Raw genomic sequence first — 15,901 nt, 5'->3', positions numbered from 1 at the left:
ATAATTCTTATTGGAATTTGGGAGAAATGTTGTCATTATTGTTTAGAGTAAACCAAAAAATTTCATTTTACTCTAACACATACCTATAAATAGTAAATCCAGAGAAACTGACAATTTGGCAGTGGTCTCTTAATTATTTCCAGAGCTCCGTGTGTGTATAATAAACATAATTAACAATACTATTAATTACATGTATTAATAGGCAACGCGTTGCGTTTGGGCTTTTACATTGGCAGTGTTCATCTTTGGATCGCTCTTGGTCAGGCTGTGCAGCTATTTCTTTTTTTGTAAACAAGTGACGTACAGCTACTTTGAATGAGGAAAGGCAGACATTTCCAAATAGGTTGGCGAAGAAGCAGACCTATAAATTGCAGTGTATAGTTGGTTCGGTTTAAATAGTGTTTATTTGTTTTTGCTTCTATTTAAAAATATCCTGAACCAAAATCTTATTTAGCGCTCTCTCAGCGGCGTCGAAAAGAAAAAGCGCTGTTCACGCCCCGCTCACGGAGTAGGCTATGAAACCGGCGTTAGATTATTATATGTAAAGGCGATTTCGTTATATTTATGTCTGTTGTGTGATTATGACCTTATGCATAATATCAGTGTAGCGTGCATGTATACGTAGAAGTAAATGTTAAGATTATTTACATGTTTGTGACAACACCCACTTATGACCCACAAGTTCATCCTGTGCCACCCCACCACGATCTTCAACACCTTCCTTTTCTAGCTCAGTGCATTGTTTTTAATGTTCACATCGCGCATGCGCACAGGAGGCCATGTTGTTGTAGTTCGGTGGAAATGGACAGTCATATCCCTCCGTACTGAATGACTGCAATCATCGCCCGCTCCCGTTTCTGACATCGGGACCTCATAAATAAACCGGGGGGAGCAAACATTAAATCGCAAGATGAATTTAAGTCTGGATCTGTCTCGGAGAAACCCACAGGAGGACTTTGAGTTGATCCAGCGGATCGGGAGCGGAACCTATGGGGATGTGTACAAGGTAGAGATCCACAGCAACAACACACTGGCTGTGTCTCACAACCTAGTGAGCTGCCTAAGTACGTAGACTGCATTTTTGCCCAAAATGCTGCGTGCAAGCAGATCATAAGGCTGTGAGACAGCCAGTGAAATCACCAATTTAACCAGTGTATGCAGAAGACAACAGATGTGTGTTTAGACTGGACATGTATATGTTTGTCTCTGTGTTTGTAGTGACGTTCTTATTCGCTGAAAGCCTCTAGAGACATTTATATCCATAGTAAACAGGGCCTTTCAGCTATAGAAAGCCAATGCAGGGCTGTCAAACCTCAAGTTCTTTACTTTGCACTGTATCTCCTTTATGCTGCTGTGAAATGTATGTGTAGTAAATTAAGAGCTAATGGGTAATTCTCATGAATCCTCACAAGAAATTCTCCTGGTCCTGAAAAATAAGAAATTATACTCTGCCTGGCCAAAAATCAATAAATAAAAAAATCACTGTTTGGATTTAAATAAGCAGATACTTTAGAGCCTATAATTGGATCATTATTGCAGTGAGTAAAATGTTTCAACTGACATCAATTCTTTTAACCCTAACTGATGCACTGTGTTGCTTCTCATTTCTTAAACAACCATGTCTGTAGACGTATCCCATGGTTGTGGAAAACATGTTACTTTGTTTAAGAAGGGACAAATTATTGGCCTGCATCAAGCAAAGAAAATAACTAATGAGATTGCTGAAATCACAAGAATTGGGCTTAGAACTCTCCAATGGATTATTAAAACCTGGAAGGATAGTGGTGAACCATCAGCTTCAAGGAAGAAATGTGGTTGGAAAAACATCTTGAATGATCATGATTGGAGATCACTAAAACGCATGAAGTTACATCGACAAAAAAAATCTACAGTAGAATTCATGGCTATGTTTAATAGTGAAAGAGTACATTCACAATGCAACAATAATTTACAGGATTACAATAATTTAAACAGCTGTGTGGCTACAAAAAATGCTCTTGTTAATGAGGCCAATCAGAAAAAATGACTTCAATTTGCTACGGAACATAAAAATTGGACTGTGGAGCAATGGAAAAAGGTCATGTGGTCTGATGAGTCCTGATTTACCCTATGCCAAAGTGATGTGTGTGTCGGGACAAGAAGGGATGTGCATGAAGTGATGCACCCATCATTCATAGTGTCCACTTTACAAGCCTCTGGAGGCAGTGTTATGATCTGGAGTTGCTTCAGTTGGTCAGGTCTAGGCTCAGCAACATTATGCTGACTACCTGAATGTACTGAATTACCAGGTTATCCCATCAATGGAGTTTTTCTTCCCTGACGGCACGGCATATTTCAGGACAACAATGCAAAGATTCATTGGGCTCAAATTGTGAAAGAGTGGTTCAGGGAGCATGAGATTCCACACATGAATTGGCCACCACAGATTCCTGACCTTAACCCCATTGACAGTCTTTGGGATGTGCTGGAGAAGACTTTACAGAGTGGTTCGACTCTCCTGTCATCAATACATTTACATTTACATTTATGTATTTGGCAGACACTTTTATCCAAAGCGACTTACAGAGCCCTTATTACAGGGACAATCCCCCTGGAGCAACCTGGAGTTAAGTGCCTTGCTCAAGGACACAATGGTGGTGGCTGTGGGGATCGAACCAGCGACTTTCTGATTACCAGTTTACTAGTTATGTGCATTAGACCACTACACCACCACCACTAGGTTGTGATGTTGCATTCATCGAAACAATGCCACGACGAATGTGCACCATAATCAAAGCTAGAGGCAGTCCAACTAAATATTAAGAGTATGCAACTTCTTTGGGCAGGGGGCCAGGCAGTGTAATTTGTATACAGAAAATTAAGCCTAGTTTTAGGGGCATTAAGATTTTTTACATTGTGACATTATTTTCATGATAGATATGCATATTTTACCTGCAATTCTCATCACCGCAACACACAGAAAACGTAATTATGAAATTCTCATTACAACAAGGGCAACACTAAAAAGGGTGGTCATTATAATATTCTCATTTCTGCTATTCTCATTACTGCAATACTAAAAAGGTGGTCATTATAATGTTATAATATCTTTTTTTCTCCCCAATTTCGAATGCCCAATTCCCAATGTACTCTAAGTCCTCATGGTGGCATAGTGACTCGCCTAAATACGGGTGGCAGAGGACGAATCTCAGTTGCATCCACACATCTTATCACGTGGCTTGTTGAGCATGTTACCGCAGAGACATAGCATGTGTGGAGGCTTCACGCTGTTCTCCGAGGCATCCATGCACAACTCGCCACGCGCCCCACCGAGAGCGAGGAGATTACCCCATTTGACTACCAACCGGGTCAATTTGCTAAGGAGACCTGGCTGGAGTCACACAGCATGCCTTGGATTCGAACTCACGAATCCTGGGGTGGTAGTCAGCATCTTTACTCGCTGTGATAAAAGATGTTCAATATATTCTCACTACCGCAATTTCCATTGCCGCAACACAAAAAAGTTGTCACTATGATATTCTCATGACCCCAGTTCTCATTACCGTAACTGGAAAAAAGGTGGTCATTATGATATTTTCATTAAAACAGTTCTCATTACCACAACATGAAAAAAGGTGTTCATTATGATATTCTTATGACCCCTATTCTCAAAGATGGTCATTAAATTCTCAGTACCACAATTCTCGTTACAGCAGTGTGAAAAAAGGGGGATACAGTGTTTCCCACAGGATTTTGTGAGAATGTGGTGGGTGGACCTTGAACCCTCTAGAGTCAGTAAACAGTAGCATTACTTCAACTTAATTAGTTAACATTACAAATAGCCTAACGTTACATGATGAGGCAACTTGCTCCTCAGATGCTTAAAATAGTTACGTTGTCAGAGCCGCTGGAAATAAAGTTAAAGTTAGATAATTAGCTAACTTGATATGTTACGTATGTTATACATTGTTTTTCATGACAAGCTGGATATATCAGTCGACATAAGCGAGGAGACTGACAGCTAACGTTGTTAGCTAACATTAGCATTACCTAATTTAGCTAATGTTAGAATAATGAAAATGATCAATGATAACTTCTACGGTAATTTTATCTGTTTGCTGTCGTACATTGCAGGGCTCAACATTAATTATTGTCATTTTCTTGTCTTCTGGACAAGTACATTTATCATTCACTTGTCCGAGTAAAAAAGTTACTTGTCCAGAGAGAACAAAGGACATTTTAAGTTACATGCTCAAGTAACATGTCAAAGATTCTGTTGTATATTTTTCTAAAATTATGACCGATGGCCAACCAAATAGTGTACCTATGCAATCAACGTTCTATGTGACAGAAATGTACACTGAACTGGGTAGGGGAGGAGGCTGTTGTGATATGGTAATTATTCTATGTCACGTACGGTAGTCAAATAAAGAAAAACCTCCATCACCACCATTAACAGCAGGGATGCTCATAGTTCGATGGAATGAGATCTACTTTTTCATCATGTTATTGCAACAAGATCTACCATGCACAATAAAGGCTATACATTATTACAATACCAAAATCTCAGTATTAGGTAGTGAAATTTTATGATTCTCAATACCATCTTAAATACCACAACAAATAATAACAATATCTAATTTGTTAATCATGGAAGAATGGTTTCAAGTTCTTTTTTCAGATTAAAAGTTTTTATTGGTTGATCCTCAAATATGACACATAACAAAGCAAAACATGCTTGCACAGAGTAAACCATTATCCCTTTTAAACCCCATTATTTCCCTTTCACTTTCCCTCCCCAACCCCACACCGACCCCCAACAAACATCCCTATGGCCAAAGCCTGAGTACAAACACAGATAATAAAAATATATATATATCTTTATATATACTGTATATATATATATATATATATATATACAGTAATGTGCAAAAGTTTTAGACACTTGTGAAAAATGTTGCATAGTGAGGAGTTAAAAATAAAAATAATAATTTTTTTTTTTTCATTTATCAATAAACATCATACAAAGCCCAGTAAACATAAAAAGCTAAATCAATATTTGGTGTGGCACTCTTTGCCTTTAAAACAGCCCCAATTCTCCTAGTTCTTCTCCAGTTTTTCTTGGTTGTTAGCAGATAGGATTTACCAAGCTTCTTGGAGAATTCACCACAGTTCTTCTATCTATTTAGGATGTCTCAATTGCTTCTGTCTCTTTATGTAATCTCAGACTGACTCAATGTTCAGTGGGGGGCTCTGTGGGGGCAATGCTATCTCTTGCAGAGCGCCCTGTTCTTCTGTTCTAATCTTTACTATTTGCAAAAGTAATATTTGTTATTAATAATGTTGTTATTTTTCCTGTTCACACACTAAAGCTGAAGATATAAATAACCATCTTAAGACAAATGTTTTTGTGAAACATCTTAAGTGCCTAAAGTTTGCACAGTACTGTATTTATATATATATATATATATATATATATATATATATATATATATATATATACAATATCACACAAGCAAGAATGTGATATGGACCTACATCAGCACTACTATGATTCAGACGCAGGCCGAGTGCCGTAGGTAATCACAGCAGTGCTGATTTAGGGCCATATAGCATGATTGCGTGTGTGATATTGTTTATATACAACAGTTCAATGAACATGTAAATAAAAAAATAAAAAAATAAAAAAAACGGTCATAAAAACACATTTGTGCATGGAACTGCTTTCTTATGCGACAGATCATTATCTTCCATTGCTGGATCAAACCAAATGATGCATCCAAGCCTCCGTAAGTAATAAAAAAATGTCACCTCAGAAATAGTATCACGGCTTGTGCTGCTTCTAACAAGTTTTTGGATAAACAAGGATGGATGTGTGTGTGTGTGTGTGTGTGTGTGTGTGTGTGTGTGTGAGAGAGAGAGAGAGAGAGAGAGAGAGATGGAGCGGGTGCAATCACCTGTTGCCCCACCCAAGCAGAGATGCTGTCAGCTTTCTGAAGATCAGCTTTCTCAGTGGAAAAATAGCCACCCAAACAGCGGTATTCCTCCCTATTTCGTGGTAGCCAGTGCGCAATAGTCATTTACTATAGAAACCGCAGTCTTCTCCACCATTTTGAACAGTACTTTTCTACAATGTGGTAACTCCATTAAGAGATAAGCACCTTGAGTTCTGTAATTAATCATTCTGTTGTGTCTCTCAGCTGTGATAAATGCTAAAGTTGTTTGTTTAAAGCGATTTTCTAGCTTTAGTCGTGTAGTAGTAATACGAGCGATCATGAAGATCTGTTGTGTGTAAACAATGACTGATGCGGATTCACTTCATGTCACATAACTGGCTCATATTACACACAAAAATTATCTTTTGCCACCACCTGCTGGCTAACATATGTCAATAAAAACAAAATACATGTAAGAGACACTTATACAGTAACTGTTAACATATATGCACTGCTCTCACATTTTAGTTTAGAACAACATGATCACAAGCGGATTGATACACACAGTGAAGCGTCCGAGTGGTGATGGTGTCAGACCATCAGTGCTCATGGAACGTCTCTCGTCCAATCAGATATGAGGACCGGAACTAACTGTTATATACAGTGAGGAAAATAAGTATTTGAACACCCTGCTATTTTGCAAGTTCTCCCACTTGGAAATCATGGAGGGGTCTGAAATTGTCATCGTAGGTGCATGTCCACTGTGAGAGACATAATCTAAAAAAAAAAATCCAGAAATCACAATATATGATTTTTTAACTATTTATTTGTATGATACAGCTGCAAATAAGTATTTGAACACCTGTCTATCAGCTAGAATTCTGACCCTAAAAGACCTGTTAGTCTGCCTTTAAAATGTCCTCCTCCACTCCATTTATTATCCTAAATTACATGCACCTGTTTGAGGTCGTTAGCTGCATAAAGACACCTGTCCACCCCATACAATCAGTAAGAATCCAACTACTAACATGGCCAAGACCAAAGAGCTGTCCAAAGACACTAGAGACAAAATTGTACACCTCCACAAGGCTGGAAAGGGCTACGGGAAATTGCCAAGCAGCTTGGTGAAAAAAGGTCCACTGTTGGAGCAATCATTAGAAAATGGAAGAAGCTAAACATGACTGTCAATCTCCCTCAGACTGGGGCTCCATGCAAGATCTCACCTCGTGGGGTCTCAATGATCCAAAGAAAGGTGAGAAATCAGCCCAGAACTACACGGTAGGAGCTGGTCAATGACCTGAAAAGAGCTGGGACCACCGTTTCCAAGGTTACTGTTGGTAATACACTAAGACGTCATGGTTTGAAGTCATGCATGGCACGGAAGGTTCCCCTGCTTAAACCAGCACATGTCAAGGCCCGTCTTAAGTTTGCCAATGACCATTTGGATGATCCAGAGGAGTCATGGGAGAAAGTCATGTGGTCAGATGAGACCAAAATAGAACTTTTTGGTCATAATTCCACTAACCGTGTTTGGAGGAAGAAGAATGATGAGTACCATCCCAAGAACACCATCCCTACTGTGAAGCATGGGGGTGGTAGCATCATGCTTTGGGGGTGTTTTTCTGAACATGGGACAGGGTGACTGCACTGTATTAAGGAGAGGATGTATTGCGAGATTTTGGGGAACAACCTCCTTCCCTCAGTTAGAGCATTGAAGATGGGTCGAGGCTGGGTCTTCCAACATGACAATGACCCGAAGCACACAGCCAGGATAACCAAGGAGTGGCTCTGTAAGAAGCATATCAAGGTTCTGGCGTGGCCTAGCCAGTCTCCAGACCTAAACCCAATAGAGAATCTTTGGAGGGAGCTCAAACTCCGTGTTTCTCAGCGACAGCCCAGAAACCTGACTGATCTAGAGAAGATCTGTGTGGAGGAGTGGGCCAAAATCCCTCCTGCAGTGTGTGCAAACTTGGTGAAAAACTACAGGAAACGTTTAATTGCAAACAAAGGCTACTGTACCAAATATTAACATTGATTTTCTCAGGTGTTCAAATACTTATTTGCAGCTGTATCATACAAATAAATAGTTAAAAAATCATACATTGTGATTTCTGGATTTTTTTTTAGATTATGTCTCTCACAGTGGACATGCACCTACGATGACAATTTCAGATCCCTCCATGATTTCCAAGTGGGAGAACTTGCAAAATAGCAGGGTGTTCAAATACTTATTTTCCTCACTGTATATATATATATATATATATATATATATATATATATATATATATATATATATATATAATAATAATACTCACACACATTTAAAACTAGAAGTCCTTCTCCACTGCCCCTCCCTGAGAGCCCTACAAAAAGGCCAAATAACCGCCCCACCTTTTATCAAACAACTCTCGGTTGCCTAACCTTTGATATGACACCTCCCTGCCCATTTTAAGATTACACCAATAAAATCTAGAGGGGATCCAATAGAATCGATACAAAATCTTAAAGGAGACCTATTTTGCCCCTTTTTACAAGATGTAATATAAGTCTCAGGTGTCCCCAGAATGTGTCTGTGAAGTTTCAGCTCAAAATACCCCACAGATAATTTATTATACCATGTTATAAATGCCTTTTTGGGTGGAATCAAAAACACGTTGATATTGTGTGTGTCTCTTTAAATGCATATGAGCTGCTGCTCCCCGCCCCCTTTCCGGAAGAGGAAGCTTTTACAGCTTGTGCTTTGGTTACTACAGCAACATCAAATCAGAACCTATATGAATGACAGCATAAATACCGGAGTTCAGGAAGGGCTGGACTGGGAAGAGAAATTGGCCCAGGATTTTACATAGCAACTGGGCAAAAAATTGAGTGGTGGGGTGTTCGCTGTCCTTTTCTGTATATTGCGACAGCTCATTTTAGCTTATCCCAGCCCATTCGGCCCGTTTCGCGGCTGACCCACCGGCCTGCTCGGTTCTCCTGATGGCCAGTCCACCTCTGATCGCCCCAAAGTGTGTCAGCCCACCGGGAAAATGCCCGGGATGCCAGATTACCAGTCCAGCTCAGTGGCTCTGATGCTGGAAGTACATGAGTACTTTTACAGCCAACAACAGACACTTATGATGCTTATGAAGCTGAGACATTCTTCTTCTCACTGTATCTGCTCCAGCGTGGAAAAAATGGCGGACGGTGTGTAGATCACTCAGGGGAGGATGGTGGAGTCCGTCACCAGTAGTGGGCGAGGCCTGAAACGAAAACTGTTCATTTTGACACACTGTTTTTGATTAATAGAATTATAAAAAAGAGGAGTGGGTGGACTTTTAACATTGTAGGGTGGTTGTGTACACACACTGCCGATTCACATTTATGTACATACACCATGTAAAAGTGGATTTTGCATAAGGCACACCCTTGCATCTCTAGATGTAGACTTTGTTTTTTAGAATCCTAGCCCACACTCCCTCCGCCAATACCCATAATCTCTTGAGGGAAGCTGAAGCTCTGTCCCTCAGACTCTGAATTAACAGGGAGTAATACACTGATGCCTCATGACCTCAAAAGCAGTAATCACCACTCCCAGGGTATCTGCTGCTTTAGGGGGGTGTATGCTACTCCCAAAAATAGTACAAAGCAGGTGGCGTAGCTGTAAATACCTAAAGAACTGAGATCTGGGAATCCCAAAATATTGATCCATATTTTCAAATCTCAACACTCCACTGTCATATAGGTCACTGAGCGTATTAACCTCTCTCTCAATCCACTCTGTCCAAAAGAAAGGGGACTTATTAATACATAATTTTGTGTCCAGCCATTATGCTCGAGGCTACATTTAAATAAATGTCGGAATTAAACACTGGACACTTTTGTCCATACCGAGTGCAAATGCGAGATAACTGGGTGTAACTTAACTTCTCCAGTTATGTAAGTGACTTTTAATGTCTGCAGAGCCCGAGTATTTTGAATTCTTTGACATACTGTCCTCCTAGAACAGTTATGGAACCGAGTGTATGGAATCTCACCGGTTATGTCATAAAAAGTATTAAAACTTAAGTGCGCAGAACTCGCTGTTCATACATCTGATCCTCACATGATGTCACGTGTCCCCTGGTTTTAGGTTCTTAAGTAATTATTCAAGATTAGTAAACAGTCATTAATAAAATAACAATAAAAACAGCAATGAATAGAAATAGATACAAAAGTATAGAAAAAAAAAATACAAAATTAAGAAAATTCTGTACTTTTTTAACATCTTCAAAAGTTTACAACAGCAGTAGGCTATCAAGTATTCAAGGAAACATCCAGAAAGAAATGCAACATACAATTACTACTGGTATTTACTGTATGGTTATAATACATTAATACTTTTTAAAGCTACTAAAGTTACCCAGTCAAGAGCAGTGTGTTTTTCTTGTTTCCTTGTTATAGTTGTTTTATTATTATAATGACAGATTATTTATATTTATATTTATGTAAGTACAATCAATGATTTATACTTACAAATCTGAAACTTTAATACAAATTCCCTTTTTTCTCCACTGTTTATGTTCACTTTAAACATCGGGCCACCACAGTCTTGGTAATTAATGGTAAACACTGGTGGACATTATGATTTTTTCATTAATGCAATTCTCATTACCGCTACACAAAAAAGCTGGTCATTATGATTTTCATTAACCCAATTCTCATTACCGCAATGTTAAAAAAGGTGGCCATTATAATATTGTAGTTACTGCAAGTGAAAATGCCTATATTGTTTAAATTGTAAAATATTTGTACAACATAGTAGTACTCTCTTGTTACTGCCTTCCATTTTTGCTGATTTTCATTTGAAAAATAATTGTACCACAGCATATTTGTTTTGCTGTAATACATAAAAAATTACTGTGTTACGGTAATGAGAGATATCATTGAAAACAATGGGAATAGTATAAGTAAAACATCTGGATGCGTTACTGTAATGAGAATTGCGTAATAAAATGTGCCTTAAAGTGTCCTTAATGGTCCTGAATGTAGACTTTCATTTCTTTGTGCAAAATCTAATTTCATTTTTTTGTTATTATTTGGGATTAAACATGACGAGGAAATTTCTTGTCAAGTTTCATGAGAATCACTTGAATAAAATGGTATGTTGCAGAAAGGCACTTCTGTGTCTGTACAGTGGCAGATGGTAACTACTAATGTTTTGATATCAGGTTTGTGTATTGGACCTAAGGGGGAGGGCAATATCATGTTGACAAAGTGTTAGCAAGTGCAATTAATGCTCTCCGTTCTTAAGAAACACTAAATGTGTCCAACTCTAGTGACAGGAAGTGGCTAAATTTTAAAATACTAGTGTGTCTCTGTGTTAGTGTGTTTGCCCAAAACTATTTCCATCCTGTTTGTTCATAATTGTTCCCTCTTCCTGGGGTTTTATGGTATGTGTGGGTGAGACTGTATGAGATGGAGTTTGAGTGTTTACGTGTGTGTGTGTGTGTGTGTGTGTGTGTGTGTGTGTTGGGTGCCTGCCATGTAATTCACACATATGCACTCAAACAGAGCCTTCCCTGAGATTTCATGACAAGACTAGCTGTGGTGGTGTTTGGGAATATTGGAGGTATGTCTACTATGTTTAAGAACGAGCACCAGACTAACTAAACCAGCAAATAGCCTACACTTTAAAATATGTTTTTCCATGAGCTACACAGTGACTGGCAGCATTCTTGCTGACCTGAAAGCTGACTAGTACCGAAAGAGGCCCTGACCACATCTCTAACCAAGAGGTGTGAAAATAAGAGGCGTTCACAAAGGCAGTGTCAGCATTTGCCCACTTTTACCTACCTAGAGTCAGTGAGAATTTAAAGATTTGGGATAGTACTATAAATGGTTTATTATTATAGTATAATTTACTTTGCATACATACAGTATATTCCTTCAGTCATATAAACTTTTGAATAAAGCAGAAGAGCTCAGAAGTTGTTTATTGGAGGGGGAAAAAATGCCTCACTGAAATTTGAAAGGCCCTGTGTGAGTGCATGCTAAAAGTCTTTTTATATTCTCCTTGTCCTACTTTTTACAGCCATCAATACAAATATTTCATAGCTTGCTCTGTTCAGTATTACTTCGCATTGAAGATAAAGTGGTGGAAAGTGTCTCTCTTTCTCTCTATCTCCCTTTGTCTCTCTCTGATGACATCATCCTCACTTCTCTGTGGGAGACAGATGTCTCTCAGTTCAGTCTTGTGTGTGTGTGTGTGTGTGTGTGTGTGTGTGTGTGTGTGTGTGTGTGTGTGTGAGTGTGTGTGTGCACAGGCAAGAGAGAGCATGTAAAATTCTGAGTGTGTGTGTTTTCCTTAAAATCGTTTCAGAAATATTCTCAAACAGACACAATATAGTATATAATTACATACACATGTATATACAAATACAACAATTTATTATTTAACCATTAGACATTGGACCACAATGATCTTTAAATATGAGTGAAATCCATTTAACCAGTGGGTGAGCATTCAGTGTTAAGTATGAATGTGTTATTAATCACCTGTTGGGCCTTTAAATGCCTAAAACAATTTCATGCTCTCATGGCTTCATGCTTTCCATTTCCAGGCTCGTAATGTCAACACTGGAGAACTGGCTGCTATCAAAGTCATCAAACTAGAACCAGGTGAGCTGCTCTGCTAGTGATGTTGCACACATAGTGCTGTTTAACCACCTGTCGATAGTGCCCTATCACTGTTCATCTATACTTCAGGTTAAATATTACAACTGTGACTTGTTCATGCATATTGATATTAGGAGCGTGATCACTCACTTTTTAGCAAAGAAGTTTCCATCCATGTTATTTCCAACAAGGTTCAAGCAGTTTAAGTCAGTCTGTGTGTTTGCTGTAGGGTTTGGAATCAAGAAGACAGTCTTGAATGTGATAAGAGAGAAAGAGTAGGTGTCACGAAATAATACAAAGACATTTAATTGACAACAATCTTTCCATTGCATTCTCCTTGCTAGTTGCACGCAAAAGCAAACATGCATCTCGTCCAGTGTAGTTCAATTTGCGAACAAATTACTCTTATGTGGCAGTTGTTTTTAATCAATTGATGGCTCATAAATCATTCTTGAACTCATGAGGTATCGGTCAGAGCGGTTCTAGTCATTCATTTCAGTCATGTCTAACTCAAAATAAAAGGTGATTTGTGTTGTGAATACTTAAAGGTGCACTCAGTAAGTTTTGTCTTTGTTTCATCTTATATTTACACTGACACCTAGTTGCTTGGATACAGCATAATTTGAAATAAATAGTTCCCCTTCTGTCGCTCTCTCCACGTTGTGTCAGAGAAGCGACACTAGGGGTCTCTCTTGAGCGCCGATATTCACCTCTGAACTATGAAAAAAGGCCAATGAGAGTTGGCAACCAGTATTTGTATGTCCCGCCCCGGACATACAGGTATTTAAGCGGCGCAAATACGGGAGTTCATTCAGAAAATTTCTTCGAGCCGATGGTGCGTGTCTGCAAGTGCTGCATACTACACACCGAGTTCCTGTCATCCCTCTGCTGCAAAACTGTTGGATTCCACGCGCACAACAGCGGCTTTCTCCTGTTTGCACGGCTGTGCATTCCTGCCCCTGAGCGCATCGACAGTGCAGATTTAAAAACTCTCACGAGTTTTTCCCTAAAAGAGTGATTTTATTTAAAAGAGTAATTTCCTCTAAAAGAGCAAAACACAGCGGCGTTGAGCGTACTTTTAAGGATGCGTCTTTATAAAGATGCCCTTCCGCCCCTGTGTTGTTTCTGGATCGCGGTAGAGTGCTCTCCGCTTCCGGCGGCCACAGCGCTGTCTCGTGTGTCTGGGTAGCGATCACACCGAGGCTGCGTTTGTGGATGGTTCATGTTCTCACTGCGAGAACATGACCATGACAACGTTGCGGTCGCGGCTTGCTTACAACCGTGAGCAAGCCACTCCAGCCGCCCCCCGTATTGCTCCTTCTTCCCACGGGATTGAGGACGATGCGGCTGGTGATGGAGGCGATTTGGGGATGGCTGCGGGTGCAGCTCGTTGATTCCCGTCCGTGCTCGAGGCAGCGGCGACTTGCCTCACAGCCAGTCAGCCGACCCTCTTGCGATGGAAGCTGATGAGCTCGCCGCGACATCGGAGGGCGCGGCATCTGATGCAGAGGACTCCCCTGGGCTGCCGCCTTCGGGCTTGCACGCCCAGGCTGAGGCTGACGCACAGATGTCCGACATGCTTTCCGGGCAGCCAACAGCGTGGGCTTGGATTGGAACCCTCCATCCTCCCCACAGCCATCACGGCTGGATGACTGGTTCCTGGGGTCTGCGCGCGCTCACAGCCTCGCCCCGGTTCCGTTTTTCCGGAAATGCATGGCGAGCTGGCGTCTTCGTGGAGAGCACCCCTCTCCACTCGTCACACCGCCACAGACTCGTCCGCCCTCGCCACCCTCGACGGCGGAGCGCGCCGCGAGTGCGCTCGCGATTCCCCAGGTGGATAGGGCGGTTGCGATCCATCTATGCCCGGTACCCCTACCACCTGGTGAGGTCGCCCGTACTCCCTTCCCGGACCTGTAGAGCAACCTCCTCGCTGACAGCGAAGCCCTACAGCGCCACCGGACGTGCCGCTTCCGCCCTGCATGCCATGGCTCTCCTGCAGGTCCACCAAGCCAAGGCGCTTCGCAACATGCGCGGGGTGGCCCTGATCCCGACGCGCTGCAGGAACTGCGCTCAGCGACCGACCTCGCCCTGAGAGCGGCGGTCACAGCGCATAGCGCTTCGGGCAGGCGATGGCCACGCTAGTGGTCCAGGAGCGTCAACTGTGGCTGAACATGGTCGAGATGCGTGAAGCAGACAAGACTCGCTTCCTCAACGCCCCTGTCTCCCAGTTCGGCCTCTTCGGCGACACCGTCGAGGACTTTGCCCAGCAGTTCTCCACGGTAAAGAAGCAGACGGAGGCCATCTCTCACATCATGCCTCGCCGCAAGCCTGCCGCCACGGCCCATGCCCCGTCTGCTCGCCAGAGGCGTCCTCCCACGGCCAGAAGACAAGCTCCTGCTCCGCCTCAACCCGGGCCCAGCTCTCAGCCCCAGCGTCGAGCAAACCGCGGGAAGCGCACGCCCCCTGTCTCACGGACCCCCTCGAGGACCCGGAAGGCTCCCAGGCGCTCCTGAGACAACGCACCCAGAGTCCAAGAAGTTAGCTCGGAGGTGGTAAGACCGCTCCGTCCCCGGTGGAGGGCCGGGAGGAGAATCCTTTGTTTTTCATTTACCGCACCCCTTAGCGGGGGCTGCGGTACCAAATTCTCAATAAAGAGCTATTTCCTTTGTCTCTGGGGCATATGGCCCGCAAATGCCGTTCTCACGGCACTCTGCTTTCAGGCCTCAACAGTCCCGGCTCCATGGACGCGGTGTCCCCGCCTTCAGCCCCACGACTGTTCTCCGGCCGGCCGGTTCAGACGAGTCCAGAGGACGCCAGCATCAGACCTCCTCCTCAGTCACGAACCCACCCCCTGCCGGGTGCGCGGAGCAAGGTAAGTGCTTTGAGTTTATTCTCAGCACCAGAGCCTCGGGACGCCACGTTGCCTCCCGACGCCACGTTACCTGTTCCGCACCGCTGCGAAGCCCCGCGGGTACGTTAAAAAAACCCGTCCCTTTGGTGCCCCTAGCACGGAGTTTAGAGGCGTGGCTTTCACTGCCCAACCCGTCACGCTGCCTTCGTGGGCATACATTTTTCCGCAGTACACGGCCAACATGCCCATTCCTTGTGCGAAGAAATCGCCTCCCTTCTATTAAAGGACGCGATAGAGCCTGTCCCTCCAACCGAAACGAAGAAGGGTTTCTACAGCCCTTACTTTGTTGTACCCAAGAAAGGCGGCGGCTTACGACCGATCTTGGACCTGCGAGTTTTCAATCGGACCTTGTCCAAACTCCCGTTCAAAATGCTCACCCAGAAACAAATTCTATCTGGCGTCCGGCATCTAGATTGGTTCGCAGCAGTAGACCTGAAGG

At 42.3% G+C, this 15,901-nt stretch overlaps 1 protein-coding gene across 4 annotated transcripts in view; it reads left to right on the top strand.

Moving 5' to 3' along the window:
* Positions 1–783: 783 nt before the first annotated feature.
* Positions 784–15,901, top strand: part of map4k3b (mitogen-activated protein kinase kinase kinase kinase 3b) — a 34,958-nt gene continuing 19,840 nt past the window's right edge. For all 4 annotated transcript variants that reach the window (XM_052145187.1, XM_052145186.1, XM_052145184.1 and 1 more), the window contains exons 1-2: positions 784–1,006; positions 12,497–12,554. In XM_052145187.1, coding sequence (XP_052001147.1) covers positions 911–1,006; positions 12,497–12,554 — 154 coding nt within the window. In that variant the 5' untranslated portion in view covers positions 784–910. The remainder of the gene's footprint in view (positions 1,007–12,496; positions 12,555–15,901) is intronic.

Source organism: Xyrauchen texanus, chromosome 16 (assembly GCF_025860055.1).
Source record: "Xyrauchen texanus isolate HMW12.3.18 chromosome 16, RBS_HiC_50CHRs, whole genome shotgun sequence".
NCBI lineage: Eukaryota > Metazoa > Chordata > Actinopteri > Cypriniformes > Catostomidae > Xyrauchen > Xyrauchen texanus.
The sequence above is the reverse complement of the archived record's forward strand: the minus strand, read 5'-3'. Positions and strand labels throughout refer to the sequence as shown.